General features: G+C 42.5%; 1 protein-coding gene across 1 annotated transcript in view; it reads left to right on the plus strand.

Annotated features, from left to right (window-relative positions):
- The window catches only part of gypc (glycophorin C (Gerbich blood group)), a 43647-nt gene extending 28446 nt beyond the window's left edge, over nucleotides 1-15201 (plus strand). Inside the window, exons 3-4 of the mRNA XM_079563000.1 lie at nucleotides 9663-9707; nucleotides 14854-15201. Coding sequence (XP_079419126.1) covers nucleotides 9663-9707; nucleotides 14854-15050 — 242 coding nt within the window. The 3' untranslated portion in view covers nucleotides 15051-15201. The remainder of the gene's footprint in view (nucleotides 1-9662; nucleotides 9708-14853) is intronic.
- The last annotated feature ends 2094 nt before the right edge of the window (nucleotides 15202-17295 follow it).

A 17295-nucleotide genomic window follows, 5' to 3' on the forward strand; every position in this document is an offset into this window, starting at 1 on the left:
CCAAAGATGTTGTTAGCATTTGGTCTCTCCCAATGTATTCCTATGGCTCCAAACGGGGGTGAAGTTAGAAGCTCCCACGCTCTTCCACGGGCACATACAAAGACCAGACAGGTACGTATCAACTCGTCTACGCTCAGGTAAGAACATATCTCAGTGTTGAAAAAACGGTGGTCTGTCTCTTTAACCTGCCTGTCAATCACGGCCTTCAGACCCCACGGAGATAACGCCGGCGACCAGACTTACAGGTCTTTGGAAACCATTGGAAAAGCGTTTCAACACTCTCCAACTTCCAATTTCCCCCATATTCCTGGCATGTTATTGCACGGATGACTCACATTAGCACGTGTATAAAAAGGGAAAGAGAAAACGAAAACCGAATCCCACTCAAAGCAAAAGCGGCAACTCTCAACCTTATCCCGCTCCCACCGGCTTTGAACGACGGAGACGGAATTTTTTTGAAGTCCCGCCTGAATTCTGTGAACGCCGCGCAGAGGGAACATTCGAGTTTCCTCCAAAGGCGCGGACTTTAGCCCGGCTTTATCTCCCCCACATGCTGCTTCCGTCTTTGCACTTCCAGTCGAGGGACTTTTATCTACTGCAGGGCTGCCCATTTAAATCCAACCATTCAGATCTCCTCCCAGGATCAGCTCGGCGGGAGAAGAAAAGAGCAGCCTCTCTCTGCACATGTGAGGTTCAATCACCAGTCGACTTGCTTTAAAACTGGCTCCAGAACATATAGGAGGACCCACATATGAAATACAAGTCTCCACAGGCGGAATTGAAATGGTAATGTTTAATTTCCCAAAGCTTTCCCCGCAGGATGCATTATTCAACATGAATCCAAATACTTTCCCGACACCTCATAATTAGCATTTCAGGTTTAATGAGCAGTATTGGGCATTGTTGCTCTTAAAAGTAACAAGTTCACTTTCCTCGTTACTCTTTATGTTACTGCGCTACTTTTTTGATGAAAATGTCAGGTAAGAGTGCTCCTTCGGATCACGTGGACTAAACTAACGCGTTACACAACTGGTTACTTTATCAAATCATCTAGGTTGGCGCTTGTGCTTCACAGCTAGAAGGTCCCGGGTTCAATTCCCACCCGGACGGGGCCTTTCTGTGTGGAGCTTGCATGTTCTCCCCGTGTCTGCGTAGGTTTCCTCTGGGTGCGGGCACTAAAAACATGTACAATGGGCCAAAATGCATGTAATGCGTGAGTGAGTGTTGGTGGTCAGAGGGGCCGATGGCACAGATTGGTCAGTCTACCCCATGGGGCAGCTGAGGCTACAATAGTAGCATGAATAATGGCTACTAGCACTTTGAGAAACTTGGTAACACGTACAGGCTTGTAAAGCGCAATATAAGTGTAAGCCATTATTATTAATATTAATATTACCCCTGGATTTCTTATGATAGATCCAGTTCTTCAGATGTAAATAATGTATTTGAATCAGTCCTCCTTGCTTCACTGTCTCATAGAGCTTGCGCTGAAACATACATAATTGCGGATAAAAATCTACTAGTATATTATATTTTATATTTCTTTTTCTCCGAGTTTTGCACTTTAGCAAGGTGGAATTCTTGAGGTCACTTGCCCAAAAGAAACAACGGAGGGTCACCGTTCGCTTGGTTGATGCAGTTAAACATTTAAATGGGTGCATTTAACACATTGAGTGCCGCACTGTTTTGGGATTTAGCTGTTGAGTGCCAACAGTCAATCATTTTTCATGATATTTGTAGCACCACAGTATATTCTGTGTTATAGCTATGGACACACTATGGCTCGTTTGGAAGGTGAGACTCCAAGCTCTCCGTAGGTGAAAACAGTTTAATTCTAAAACTTCTTGAGAAATCTAAGTTAAACAGAGGGTCATTTTGATCAAAATCACAGATTTTTTTTTCTCTAGATTCTGAGATAATTAGTGTTATACGCAACACTCTCCTTTCTGATTAACTCCTCTCTCCTCCTCTCTCCTCTCTCGACGGACTCTAATGTTATGGGAAGAGGCAAATGCCTAAATAGATTCGTTTCAAGTCAATTTACAAGGACAGCATTGTTGACCCGTTTTCAAACACCGCGTGTTATCGATCGCTTTCCCCCCTTATCTCGTGTGCATTTACAGCCTGGTTCTCGGATTGAAGACTTTAACAGGATGTTTCTCAGCCGGTCTTGGACCGATTTTGACTATTTAAAAACTCACAGAAATGTTAAGATCTCAACTGTTTCGATGCTTTTATGGGAAGCCGCTCTGCTTTGTCAAACGCGCTCTAGAGAGTGAGAGAGAAGTGTCGGCTTTACGCAACACCACATCACCTCAACTAAAAAAAAAAAAAAAAAACGCAATAATAAATATATTGTCTCAAAATTTTAACCATGTGGAATTATTAAACTTAAATGTGTGCCAATTTAACAAAACCAAAAGGTTCCTCCACTGATGAAATCTATCATAACCTTTACAAACTGGTGTTGACAATGCATTTTTCCACAACTGAAAAGTTCGAGCGCTCAGTTGGATGCCTCTATTAACACCCAGCGGGGAGAGCTCATTTTGAAAACAGTGTATCCTGCTTTTGTTCCTTGTGTCCTTTTTTTCCCCCTGACAAAGACGTTCATTTGGCAAAGTTTAAATCCCGGAGCTCCGTGTCCCACATGATAAAGTCCTGTAATTCGCCTTTAATTGCACCGCCGCATTGTAAACAGTGCTGCACAATGACGATTTAACGAGTGGGCGCACCTCCGTGTTTCAGGTGATTAGCCATTAATGATCCCAGCTGCTAATTGCGCACATCGGGCTGTGCATTTGTACCGGAGCAATGCACCGTGGGATACAAAACACACAAACCAGAGCGGGGATCGTCCTTCAAAAACAAAGTCGGGCGAAGGAGGAGGAGGCGACGGGTGTTTCCTGAGCAATAATTCAGGCCGCTTTAATGACTTTGTGTTGGGAGCGTGTTGGTGACAGAGATCTGGCAGGGAACAGCAGGCTGCGGCAAACTCTGATCAAACATTTACAAGAGAACAGACGAGAGGAGGAGGAGGGGCCGGGGAGACTTAATGTGTTCAAACTTTGTAACGTGCTGTTTGGCCTTTCATGCGCCAAGTAGAAGTGAAGTGGGGAAATTAAGGGCGGGAAAACGTCAAAAAAAGGTGCCAGATTCTATTTGTGGGCTGGGTCAGTTTGGCATCCGTAGATACCTGACATTGGAGAACACCTGGAACACCTCCCGAGGGAGGCGACCTGGAGGCATCTAAAACTCAGCTGGCTCCTTTCGACGTGAAGGAGCAGCGACTCTACTCCGAGCTCCTCCCGGGTAACTGAGCTCCTCACCCGATCTCGGAGGGTGCGCCCAGCCACCCTGCGAAGGAAACTCATTTCGGCTGCTTGTATCTGCGATCTTGTTCTTTCTGTCATGACTCAGATACCATAGGTGAGGGTGGAAACGTAGATCGATCGGTAAATCGAGAGGTTTGACCCCTGACTCAGCAGAGGGCAAACCTTTTCACCACAACAGTCCAATGCAGCAACTGCCTCACTGCCGACGCTGCACCGATCCGTCTATTGATCTCACGATCTCCATCTGTCCCTCTTTCATGAACAAGACCCCCAGATACTTGAACTCCTCCACTTGAGGCAAGCACTCTCCACCGACCTGCAGAGGGGAAGCCACCTTTGTCCAGTTTAAAACCATGGCCTCGGATGATCCTCATCCCAGCTGCTTCACACAGTCTTTTTAAATGACAGTTTTACAATAGAAAATTCAGCAGATTGCATGTGAAGATCCATCCATCCATTTTCTTCCGCTTTATCCGGGGCCGGGTCGCAGGGGCAGCAGTCTGAGCAGAGATGCCCAGACTTCCCGATCCACACACACCTCCTCCAGCTGTTCTGGGGGGACCCCGAGGCGACACCAGGCCAGCTCGGAGACATAGTCCCACCAGCGTGTCCTGGGTCTTCCACGAGGCCTTGTCCCAATAGGACATGCCTAGAGCACCTCCTGCGGGAGGCGACCAGGAGGCATCCGGAACAGATGGCCTGGCCACCTCAGCTGGCTCCTCGTATGTGAAGAGTAGATGTGAAAACCCAGCCTTCGAAACTGGCCGCTAGCATGCAGCTAACATTTTCATTATGGTTAGCATCATCTGTCACATATGTACAAATTTGGGCCGTTGAACACCATGAGACACCGTCTCTGTATCTTTATCCGCTTGAAATTACATCCATAAATCAGCATTTGTAATGTAACATGTAATTGTTGTAGGTGAAGGGCAGCTCTTTCCTTTGATGTTTTCTTCCACGCAGCAGCTGCGACTGTGACCGTTGGTAGGCATATCTCGTGCTGAGTTCATGTGAACTGGGAGCTCGTTTTCACAAGTTGGAATGTTGTTGGTTTGTGTTCATGTCCTTTTTATATTGTAAAGTGGGGATTTTGATTAAAGCAAATAATAGTGGTCTTTTATCACTGCTTGGCATTTAACTGAGCAAACAATTTCAATTTTGTTTTAGCGTCTGAAAAGCTAAACTTTGGCGTGTTGGTTTTATAAAACATCACACACGTTTTTTGCTCGCATTATTTTCTCTCGCAATTATGTTTCTCAGAAGACACTCACAGTGAACTCAAGAAAGTAGCAGTTTTTAACCAAAAAGCTCACATTAAACAATAGATGAACACACCGCAGTCAGGGGCAGAAGTCGGGGAAACTGAATTTGACCCGAGTTGCCCAGTCATTATACCCAGTTCAGCGACCTTTCATTAGCATTATCCAAACTGGGGGAAATGTTTTCCTTCCAAAGTGAGTAAATGAGGATTGTTGCCATAGCTTTTAAGTACTGATGATTCAGTCTTTTGAATGTTATTGGAACAAATCGCCGGAAAAGCCATTTCACGAGAGTTACTGAGACGAACACAAACAGTTTAAGCAATGACGCTGGTAGAGTCAGATAAAATATGGTCCTTATCAACTCATTTTATCCCCTCAGTGTGATTGTTTGAACTTGTAATAAGTAGTGTCAATAAGAGAGCACAATTTCCTCTTGTCATTAGCCTTTATTGTCACGAGCTTGTCATTAGTGGACGTCAGCATCATTAGCATCACAAAGCAAATGGTGCATTTTATGACTGCAGAAGCTCAAGCGCTGCGCAGGAGCTGGATAACAGACAGCCGACGAGCAATAGTGGACAAAGCAAGGAAATGTCAAATAGACTGGTCAGGTGTTTGTGTAACTAACGTACGGCGCCGCCATGTTCATTTTCGTACAGCCGAGATAGAAAAAGGCATTCGTATTTAATAAATGAATGCCACCCAGCAGTTTCCAGTTTGTGAGAGCTTGTTGCTTGCGTGTAAGTTTGAGTGAAGGCGGCGGGCGTTTCCTGAGCAATAATTCAGGATTCTTTAATGAGTGTGTGTAAGGAGCGTGTTGATGACAGAGATCTGGCAGAGCACAGCAGGCCGCGGCAAACTCCGATCAAACATTTAACAAAATAACAGACTCGGAGGGAGGGGTTGGAGAAGACTGAAGCTTCTTATAATGGATGACATGCGGCAGATGAGGTGCGAGTGCCTGTGCCGCAAAGCATTCAGGCAGCAGATTTTTTCAAATTAAAATTATATATCATTTTTTACCTACAAACAAAGTGCTTAAAATCTGGGGCCTTGCTGAATCAGACAAGTGCCGTTTTTGTTTAAGTGAACCAGAATCTATTGATCATCTATTTTGGTATTGCCATGTGGTGGCAGCTTTTTGGGAAGCAGTACAGCAAATGTTCAGGGACATGAATGTAGGATGTCAATTAGATCTGCCATCAGTGGTGTTGGGATTTCTTGGAGAATCAAAATGTAAACATTTATTAACCTAATTATTCTTTTAGGTAAGACATTTATTTTCAAAGTAAAAAACAAGGCTTCCTTAAAGGAATAGGCCACCGTTTTTACATACTAAGATATGTTCTTACCTCACTTTAGTCGAGTTAATATATCCCCATCTGGTCTTTGTCCGCGCGCTCTGTCACGCAAACGGAGCACATACGCAGCCTCTCCCACATGTCACATAGCTCCGAAAAAGCTCACGATAGAAGCTACCAAGCTCTTCCACGTGTTCCCTATTTAAATAAAGTTACGTGAAGTGTTTTCATGCGAAGTATATTTACCCAGAAATGTAGCATGTCGATTTTATAAGCAAATAAAAAGGGGTACTATATTGTGAGGCGTAATGATACGAGGAGCACAGCGTCCGCGTAGTAACTCCTAAAGACTTCCCCCGCTCACTTCCGTCAATAACCTTTAGGAGTTACTGCGCGGACGTTTTACTCCTCGTATCATTACGCCTCACAATATAGTCCCCCTTTTTATTTGCTTATAAAATCGACATGCTACATTTCTGGGTAAATATACTTCGCATGAAAACACTTCACGTAACTTTATTTAAATAGGGAACACGTGGAAGAGCTTGGTAGCTTCTATCGTGAGCTTTTTCGGAGCTATGTGACATGTGGGAGAGGCTGCGTATGTGCTCCGTTTGCCTGGCAGAGCGCGCGGACAAAGACCAGACGGGGATATATTAACTCGACTAAAGTGAGCTAAGAACATATCTTAGTATGTAAAAACGGTGGCCTATTCCTTTAAATATATTAAGGAAGCCTTTGTATTATTACAAAGTTGCGGGATGTACAGTAATATCCGCAAAAGAAAAAAGCTTTCATGAAAAACGGTGGTCCAGATTGATGGAGTGGATATCTAGGAGAGATATGTGATTTTGTTGTTTTTATTTTTTATCTGTATAAAATGCAAAGCATTCCATTAGAAATACATCTGATGATTTTTCTGTTTTGTCTGTTTGTACTGCAACTACTACTTAGTTACCGGTAGTTATAATTTTCCCCCTTTCCCCGGTTTAATATATTTCAAAATGTAGTTTTCTTTTTTTAATTTTCATTTTGTTTTATTTATTGTTTCCCTCCCTGTAATATGTATTTATTCATAATTTTAGTTTGTATTGTTTATTTTTATTTATTTTTAAACATTTGCCTCTATATTCCCTTGATTAAGTTAAAAGACCATGTACATTTCATAGAATGTGGTGTGTCTGCATGTGTGTGTGTGTGTGTGTGTGTGTGTGTGTGTGTCTGTCTGTCTGTGTGTGTTTTTGTTTGTTTTGTTTTTATGCTTTGTCGATGTCAATTGTCCTGTCCTGTTATGTATGGTTTTAAGTTGAAATAAAAAAAAAAAGTATTCAGGCTTTTACAGTGACTTCAAGAAACCTCTATATTTTGTGTAGTATAAATTAGAATACTGTGTCTTGGTTCTGTATTTGTGTTTGTTGGTATGTGTGGTTGCGTGTAGTTGAGAGGGTGGCCTTCTTCCGTTGGTGCTCCAGTGCGAAAATTAAAGATAATCTTATAACACAGGCAAACATGGTAATCTGCATAAGGAAGTGAGTTTGAATGGGGTTCTGGATCTCAAACCACAGAGGTGGGGCTTCATGGATTACGCCGTCTGACATGTCTCGCAGTGCGGGCTGGCGTCTTCAGTGCAGTGTTGTGTAGGGAGACAGTAACAGTAAATTAGCCAAAACTAGCATGATGATACCCATGGCCTGTCTTTATTGCTCAGGAAACATCTGTGCAGCTTTACACCGCGTTCCTAATTATTATGCAAATGACAGTCAGCATAATTTTCAAGTCTTTAGCTGTTAGAGAATAATATGAATGAGACTGAAAAAAAACTCCCAGCGATAACAGTATTTTATTCAAAAATAAATAGAGTAAAAAACCCAAAATCTACCGTTCCAAGTTATTATGCAACTCATCGTTTCAACACATTTTAAAGCTTGTAATTAACTGAAAGTGGTAATTAGGTAGCATTAGGAGGTCATATTTACTGAAATCAAAAGCTATTTCAATCAAAAACATCTTAACAGGTCGAGTCATATTTTAACATAGGAGCCCTTGTGTGATAGCAGCTTCAAAATTCATAAATCCATTAAACTTGTGAGTTTTTAGACCGTTTCTGCTTGGATTTCTTTGCAGGATGTCAGAATAGCCTCCCAGAGCTGTTGTTTGGATGAAAACTGCCTCCCACCCTCATAGATGTTTTTCTTGAGGCTCGAAAGGTTCTCAATAGGGTTGAAGTCGGGGGAGGATGGGGTCCACATCATGAGTTTCTCTCCTTTTATGCCCATAGCAGCCAGTGATGCAGAGGCATTCTTTACAGCATGACATGGTGCGTTGTCATGCATGAAGATGATTTTGTTAAGATAAAATAAGATAATCCTTTATTGATCTCACAACGTAGAAATTCATTTGTTACATTCGGCATTCAATAAGATCACGTAGAGTGTGCAAAAACAGACAGGAAATGTGCAAACAGTTAAATTGTAGAAAAACGAGGTATGTTAGGTACAATAAGTAAAGCAAAAATCTTAGGGGCGGAGTTATAACAATGAGGAAATAATAATAAATAAAAATAGGATAAAAATTAGAACAGATTATATAAGTAGAATTTTGGGGTGTAAAGTTACAGTCCTAGTGCAGGTTGTCAATAAGTGATGCTGGTAAAGCACGGCTCTTTTTGTACCATAGTAGAAAGTGGTCAAACTCCACATATTTTTCAAAGATCATTTCACAACTTCAGGGATCCTAAAGGGGCCGAGCTCTCTACCCATGATTCTGGCCCAAAACATGACTCCGCCCCCTCCTTACTGACGTCACAGCCTTGTTGTGACATGGTGGCCATTCACCAACTATCCACTACACCATCTGTCTGACCATCCAGGGTTACACGGCCTCATTACTGAACAAGACTGTTGAGTCTTCATTTATTCCTGAGCCACTGCAGCTGTTTCGGTTTATGCACAACTGCAGCCTCTGGAGGGTCCTACACCTTGATGTTCGGGAGACTCCAGAGGCACCAGCAGCTTCAAATACCTGTTTGCTGCTTTCTTAGCAGCTGTTTTATTCATCTGATGTATTTGTCTGGCATAAACCGTCCATATTGTGCCTTTTATCTGCACAAAACTGAGTGTGCTCTGAATCAGCCAAAAATCTCTTAACAGTACGATGATTACGCTTAATCTTTCATGAAATATCAAAGGTTTTCATACCTAGTCCAAAACATTTGACTATTTCACGCTTTTCATCAGCAGAAAGATCCTTTTTCTTACCCATATTGCTTGAAAATTATGGTCTGCTTGATAATGTGGAACTTCCTTTTTCAGTAGTTTTCCCCTTAAATGGGCTTAACCTGAAAACTACTCATCAGAGCTGTCTGAGATTGATGTCAGTGATTCAAAGAGCCCCGAGACACAATACCATCCATGAGTTTCATTAAAGACCTGAAATACAATTTCCATAATAGAATAAGAAATATACCCCCGTTATCAAATAGGTGAGGTTACTTGGCAAAAGCATGTAAACTAAGGTTAGCTAATGCTGGCCTAATGTGAATTGAATTGTTGCCAGCACTCTGAAACAAGAAAACGCTGAAATCTTGTGTCTAACGTGAGCAAACAGCACCCCCGACAGTGCAGTGCCAACAGTCAGTTCTTCTACAAATATGAACTGAACACATTTTGACAATTCTCCCATGTCACCTGCATTTACATGCGTACATCACTGATATGATCCCATCCCGGTTTGTCTAACGCACTCTGTTTGTTCCTCCGCAGCGGGCTACAACATGGATGATGGATACCTGGAAGCCGTGGTGGGAGGTGAGCACGCATATCCAACTTCGATCTCTCTTTTATTCAGATTCTTGGCCAGATTTCTTCCTCTCCGCCTCTCTGCGCCTCATTTCGTCTGGATGAAACAAAAGCCGAGGGCAGAAGGCAAGCATCTGCATCTGCCAAATGTCCCAGAACAGACGCTTTTAGCACGCTTCCGCCGCCGCTCGGTATCCAACCATCTTTTATTTGGCTTTCAATGCAGCTCCTATAGCAATAACAGCTGTATTCATCAACAGCAAACTCGTTGCATTTCAGTTGTGTCTATATTTTATCCTATGTGAAGGCTAAACGCTTCAATGGGCTGTGAGCGCATAAAGAGTCAGTTTGTTAAAAGCCTCTGGCTCCAGATGATGTTTATTTCCACATAAAGGTTCAGTCAAGTAGTTCTGGATGTGCCGAGTGAATATACGATATATATAAGGGTAAGGCATTACCTTGGATAAATGGTTATAAGAAGCAACAATTCAAAGAAGCGCAGGAGGCAGAAAGTGAAAAATATACAGCAAATAAACACAATGGAATTTGTGTTTGAAATATTACATCTTAGAGGGGACATAAGTGTAACTGTGTAATTGTGACTTTAAAACATTCATTTGGATACACCAGCACTGATATATTACATGTTACCACATAATGTGTATGTACAGTAAGGATTAGAGAGGAAAAACACAAGGCTTAGGGCATGTGAGAGGTTTTCATGAAGCTCCCTCTGTAGGCAGCAGTGGGAATGACAGCAACCTTGTGGCATCGGGGCCTGATTTACTTGCTCTAGTGGTGAAAAAGGAAGGGCAGTTGGGATTTGCGTCTCTCATAAAAGCTATAAAGCTGCAGTGCAAACTCCTTTTGACGGGACCCAGTGTATTAAAGGGGGGGTATTATGCAAAATCGACTTTTTCAAGCTTTACATCATGTTATTATGTCATTCCCTCATTAAAAACATGCCTGAAGTGCTGCCTTGGCACATTCACGTATTTTTGAGTAATCTGTAAAAACTCTGATGGCGGCCATTTTAGGGATAGGTTTGCCTGAGTCCTCCTAGGAACGCCCCCACCTCCTGGAGACGCCTCCGAGCTTTCGTCACCAGCCGAGTAACCAACCACTGCTCCTCAGCAGAACCCCCTCCCCACTGATGCCACAGACAGCGTGTGGAGGGAGCGTGTCTGAAAGAGTCAGAGGTTCTTAAAGAGACAGAGGCCTATTTCAAGACATTCGCTACAGCCATTTTGAGAGAGCAATTTTATACAAGGCAGTTATTCTAATTTACTGCATTTACAGACCAACAGAAGGTTTGGTCATCATTGTAGTGCGCTATAGACTGGTGCAATGTGATTGAAAAAAGCATAATACCCCCTCTTTAAATGTGATGGTCTGTGTTGTGAATTTTTGAATGTCCACAATGGGGTGCCACATGGTTCAATATTAGGTTCATCATGTTTATTCATGAATTAGGACAAAATGTGTCTGACGCGAATATGCATTTTGAAGCCGATGACGCAATAACTTACTGTTTTGGATTGAACCCCTTTAAAGCTGTAGGATATCTGCAGAAAGCGTTTGACGTGGTCCAGCACACACTTCTGCAGCTAAACCTGGTCCTCAATGCTGAGAAGACCAAACTAATGTTGTCTTCAAACACTAAGAAGGTTCCACAAACAATCCCCTTAGTGTCCACTCTTGAGGGAAACGTCATAGAGGTGGTTCACACTTACAAGTACCTCGGTATTTTGCTTGGAGACTCCCCGACTTTCAACCCCCACATAGACAATCTTATGAAAAAACTAAAACTCAAACTGGGCTTTTTCTTTCCAAGTTAATTTTCTTTTTCTTTTGCGACAAAAAAGCACCTTGTCACTGGAATTTTTTTAATCTACTTTAGACTGTGGAGACCTGCTCAGAGTTGCAAAAAGACTGGAAAGCAACAGAGCTTATTTCATTGAACGCTTTTAAGTCCAGACTGAGAGCATTTGAGTCGACCTCTTTACATTGTAACTGTTTTTCATAATGTGTATGGCGTGTATTGTAATTCTAATTCTGTATTGTTTGCTGCCTCTTGGCCAGGACTCCCTTGAAAAAGAGCTTTTTAATCTCAATGGGTTTCTTTCCTTTCCTGGTTAAATAAAGGTTAAATAAAAATAAAAATGTTCTTGGCAGATTTGCACGACTTACAATATACTCGTTTCTCATGATAAATCAGGAGCCATTCGCCATAGATGAGCAAGCTCTAATTTTAAGTATTACTACTTATATAGCTTAGTCATTGTGGTGTTTAACCAATACTTAAAGACTCATATACAGTGGGGGAAAAAAGTATTTGGTCAGTTTCACATAGACATTGTATTGGATTTTGGCCAAATACTTTTTTTCCCCACTGTACATCTTTTTTAATTGGCAAATTGTGACAGAGGAGGTTAGTTAGATTTAAATTATTAGTTGCGGTCCGACCTTATCCCTAATTTTCCGCATTCCAATTCTTCACAGAGATGAGGTTATTCGCAACCTCCAAAGAGCTGCTATAAGCGCCACTTCCATGTTGCCTGTTGAAAAAAAAAAATAGACACTAAAGCTGGTATCAAGAAGAAATATTAATTTGCTGTGGTATCGATACTTTGCCTTCTCACGCCTTCTCCAGAGCCGGCGCCGCTGGGTTTCGCAGCGTGCCGGAAGTTAATAGAAGAAGAAGGAGCCTCAAACAGGGATCTCCAACGGGCCGACCAGACCAGCAAAACTTCACACTAGTACGATGGCAACAGAGAGTCCTGGGTGTGCTTCACAGCCCGTTTCATTTGACAATGCTTCAGGTGAAAAAGTGCTGTCTGGAAATACTTCGGATACATGGCCAACGAGTCGGTAGAGGTGAGGCTACAAGGAGACAGCCACCAAATCGAGCAGCACGACAAACTGAGCTTAACGTGACATGATTTGGTTCTAAATGTTAGATCTTTGTCCGTGTGCCAGCCATCTAAAAGCAAAAAGAAACCATTCCAGCCTACACTACCTGATTTATTTGATCATCAGAAAGAAGAAGATATGAACCAAATTCAGCAGAGCCACAACAACTGATCCGGCTTGTTGCAGAATGCATTTGTATGGATCAAATACCAATCTACTCAATTGAAAAGCCTGGCTTCCAACAGCTTGTCATGAGCCTCAAGCTTAAGTATAGCCTCCCATCTCAAAATCACTTCATGTAGAGTGAAATCCCTGCCCAACAGTGTCATAGAGGTCACATTGAGCCAGTTTGAGAGGAAACCATTCTGCTCATGCACCACGCGCCTGTGGACCAGTAGAGCATAAAAGTCCTTTATGGCTGTCACTTTGTAATTGTTCACTGAATCCTGGGACATGATGAGCTGCTGTTTGGACTGCGTTGGACTTCACTCAGAGGGAGGCATCTGAGGAGATCATACAGGACACCTGGAAGCTGGACCTTAACCTAATGGTAGGCATCATAATAACAATAATAACATATTCTTTCTTTGATTCTTGGAGCAGCAACAAGCTGTTTGTGCAGAGGCAACTTTAGAGACAGTAAAATAAATGCTAGGCCCATTAAGCTCATTCACTTTCAGTGGTAAAAAGCATACCGCTGACCTCTGTGCTCCCTCTGTGCTAGAAGACTTTCAGTTTTAACTGTTGAAGGCAGAAAAGGCAGATGAAGGATCTGATAGCCAAAGATCGATACCAGGGTGGTGATCTAAAGTTTCTGTTTAATCCAGCTACTGCAAAGCTTTTTTTACACTTAAAGATGAGGTAAAGCAGCACCTCCTTGATAATACAAGAAACCTCCCAAGTATCCAATATACTGTATGCCTAGTTCAAGCCAGCTCGCAAAAAAAAAGAAGAAAAAAAAGAAGTGCTTTAAAGGGGTTGCTGTTGGACATTCAGTGAGAGGAAGGAACACCCACTTCAAGAAGGTGAAGCTACACCTGCAGCCTGCAACAATCCTGAGTATAAGTATAAAATGAGCCGACTTTGTACCCAACCATGTCAGGAGTAGATGCAGAACAAGACCCATTCAAATGGTGGAAAGTACCTCTGTATAGCTGTCTACAGCTGTGCCTCAGAGCGCGTTTTCAGTGCATCAGCACTATGCACCCCAAGGAGGGCAAGGCTAACAGAGGAGCACATTGATATGCTGGTCTTTACTGCAAACAATCTGCACAATGCAAAGCAAATTCAGGCCAAAGAGGCTTAAATGGCCACATGAGAAAATACAGCGCTGAACATCTGCATGTTTAGAAGTATCGCCCTTTTTTTTTATCTGTGTAGTTTCACATTTAAAACTGTTCAAATGTTCATGCGAAAGGCTGATGACATGACTGTGAAGGCAAATCAAAACACTTTCTAGGTTTACATTTAACTTTTATGCACTTTTAATATGTCCTTAAGTGTATTTTATATTTGTCATTTTGGTAAGTTTGGAGTTGTGGTCAATAATATAATATATTTCAAGAAATGTGTAAAGTGTGATATTGTGAAAAGAATTGTTATTGAACAGAACTGTTTACAGTTCTTTATTTTGCAGGGTTAAAAAGGTATTGTTATTTGTTTGCGTTCTACCGAAAGATAATTGTCAATTTGAACTGTTAAAAAGGTATTATTTGTGTTCTACCTCAAAAAATGTAAACAAAAAGGTGATCTTTTATCATCGAGTTTGTTTTTTTCAGTATCGAAGAATTTTAGTATCGTGACAACACTAGTTCGTAGTCACTAAAAGTAAGACTGTGTACAATTGTCTCTCAGTGTACAATATACTACACAAGAGGCAAACTGGATTCCACCCTACTATGGAAAACAATCATGTACAGCCCATATAAATGAGGCTAAAGAGCATTACGGTGGTTTAGTGTAACCATCCTCAGTATTCCCGGTGTTGAGATCAAGCCGTTTCGGACACACATTAGCGCTCTGTGACAGCGTCTGCATGCTTGTCCTTCCAGGCAGCAGGTGTTTTGCAGACCGCGCCCCCCTCTAAATCTCCCTGACAGTCGCGTGCCACGGTGAACGATGTGCTCGGTCATTACCATGCGTCTCGATGATGGAAGCCCCGCGTCTCTCGGCTTGTTCGTCCATCTGTGCTGCCACGCTCCAGAGCCCTGTCATTTGTTCACTCTCTCTCTCTCTCTCACAGCCGTCATCGCCACCGTGGTCCTCGTCCTCCTGGTGGTGGCGCTAGTCGTGGTGCGCTACATGTTCCGGCACAAGGGCTCGTACCAGACCAACGAGGCCAAGGGCACGGAGTTTGCCGACACGGCCGACGCCGCGCTGAGGGGCGACCCGGCCATCAAAGACGCCGTGGACCAGCGCCACAAGGAGTACTTTGTCTGAGCGCGTGCAGACTGTCAGAAAGCCCTGCACTGGAGAGAACGGAAAAAAACATGGGAAATGCTCTCAGTTGATACAGCCACTCAAAGCACTTTTTCAAGCAACACCGCACAAGGTTTGATCCAAATAAATGATGAATGTTAGTTAATTCAAATACCGCACTGTTTGGATTTAGAGTCTGTCTTTCCCGCTATTGAGTCACATTATGGACACTCACCTGTGCTTGTGTTATTATTATTCCCTATATGCTACATAATTTGTTATTTGTACTGATTTTGTGGCCTCTAGAGCAGGCGTCTCAGACATGCGGCCTGGGGGCCAAATGCGGCCCGCCAGGTATTTTTTTGTGGCCCACGAGATGATTTCTTATTTATATTATATGCGGCCCACCGGTAAATTACATTGAACATGTCAGAGCTACATTTCCCATGAGCAGCATGACAATAAGCACCTTTACCATCTTTACCTTTAAGACATTGCAAAGTGAACACATCGTAATTAGCTGGGATCAGCTCAATGGAGTCTGTAGAATGGCATTAACACATTCATTTTATTTATTTCACAGGGTAATTGTAAATGAACACAGTACAACCCAAGTAGCTTTTGCTAATTTTCAACTCCAGTCCCTGGTAGGGCCTTGCTACACTACATTAAAATGACATTTGTACATGTTGCACTTTATTCTAAATAGGCCAACAGACAGAAACTAAACCGGACTCTTGAAAGATCATTCTTTGATGCCCTGAACTAAAATGCTTAAAAAAAAGCTTAAAAAATGTGCAGATAGTTAATGTACAGTCTATTTTAAGGTATATTATAGAAAACAATAAAAAGTTGCTAAATCATAATTGGCCTAACAAAAAAGGCTAAGTCAGTTGCGGCCCCCGATCAACACTGGGTGTTCATCTTTGGCCCCCGTGCCAAATGAGTTTGAGACCCCTGCTCTAGAGGGACTAAACCTAAAACCTTTGTGGTGTTGCTTTGAAGAAGCTTGATTCAAAATGTACTCTTGCAAACAGTCGATTTGCAGCTGAAATTGGAAGGCGTTGGCGCAAGCGATTAAGAAATGGACAGATTTCAGCCGCGTTCTTGTTTTTGAGAACTTCCCTCCGCTCAGAAACATGGAATTAACTGGAGCCCACGAGCTCACTCTTGGCGGAGAGCAGGTGACAAGTATTCTAGTTCTAATTGCCACGGATCAACCACAGGAGAACTGAGTTGTTGTTTTGCCTTTTGAAGTCCATGCACTTGTTAAATTAAATGTCTTGTAGCTACTGGGGGAAGGCGTCCTTCATATACCCCCAGGCCTAGCTAACGGGCTAGCCCTTCAAGTCAAAGTGAGGAAATAAACAACAAACGCAACTTTGTACGAGTGAAAGGAAGCTGAAGGTAAACCTCAGCTCGTGTCACACTGCGGCAAATTTGGAAAAGTCGACGTTGCAAATGATAAACGGGTGTACTTTAGTTTGGAGTGTCTGGCCATTAGGGGGCGTGCTTGGAATGAAAATGATGCTAGCAACATTGGTCCTAAGACACATAAACAGACAGGGTTTTTTCACTGATGTACTTAACGATTATGGGCATATTCTCTTTTCCTTGTGGGAGTTGGTTAAAACCACTACACAGACATCAAAGATAAACTAATGTGAAGGTCGTAGACACAGTTTCTAATCCGCAAGAGATGTGAAAGAGAAGGCGGCGATTTTTGCAAACAGATGCAGGTTTTATGGTGCGTTCCAGGCAACCGGTAACTGGTAAATTTCCCACCTCCCACTTGGAAAAATGCCTTATAAACTCGGAAACCTCAAGACTGCTACGAGTTTGTATACGGGATGAAGACAGTAATGGTGGCCCCCAGTGGAGGAGCAGCTAATGTTAAAACTGTAACAGAACCTCTGCATCAGTTTTCAACATTATGTTGTATGTTTTTAATTATATCTGGTTTGGAGAAACGTTCATAAAACGTTAGCGTCGTAAGAGCTAACTGTTGTAGCATAAGCCGTTTTGTAACATACGAATTTAATCACCTGGAACGCTCTGAGGTCATAAGTGGTCATTTTCAAGTGGGGAAAACACCAGTTACCAGTTGCCTGGAACGCACCATTAGATAGAAGAGGGGCTAGTTGCCGACGCAGCCTCCGGAGATGGCAGTACCGATTGAAATGATAAAGAGCTTTTGTCTCCATTAGAAAACCCGTGTACGATTGCGAGCTTATACAATCATTACGTAAAGATATTTTCTTAACCT

This window comes from Gobius niger, assembly GCF_951799975.1.
Source record: "Gobius niger genome assembly, chromosome: 9".
Lineage (NCBI taxonomy): Eukaryota > Metazoa > Chordata > Actinopteri > Gobiiformes > Gobiidae > Gobius > Gobius niger.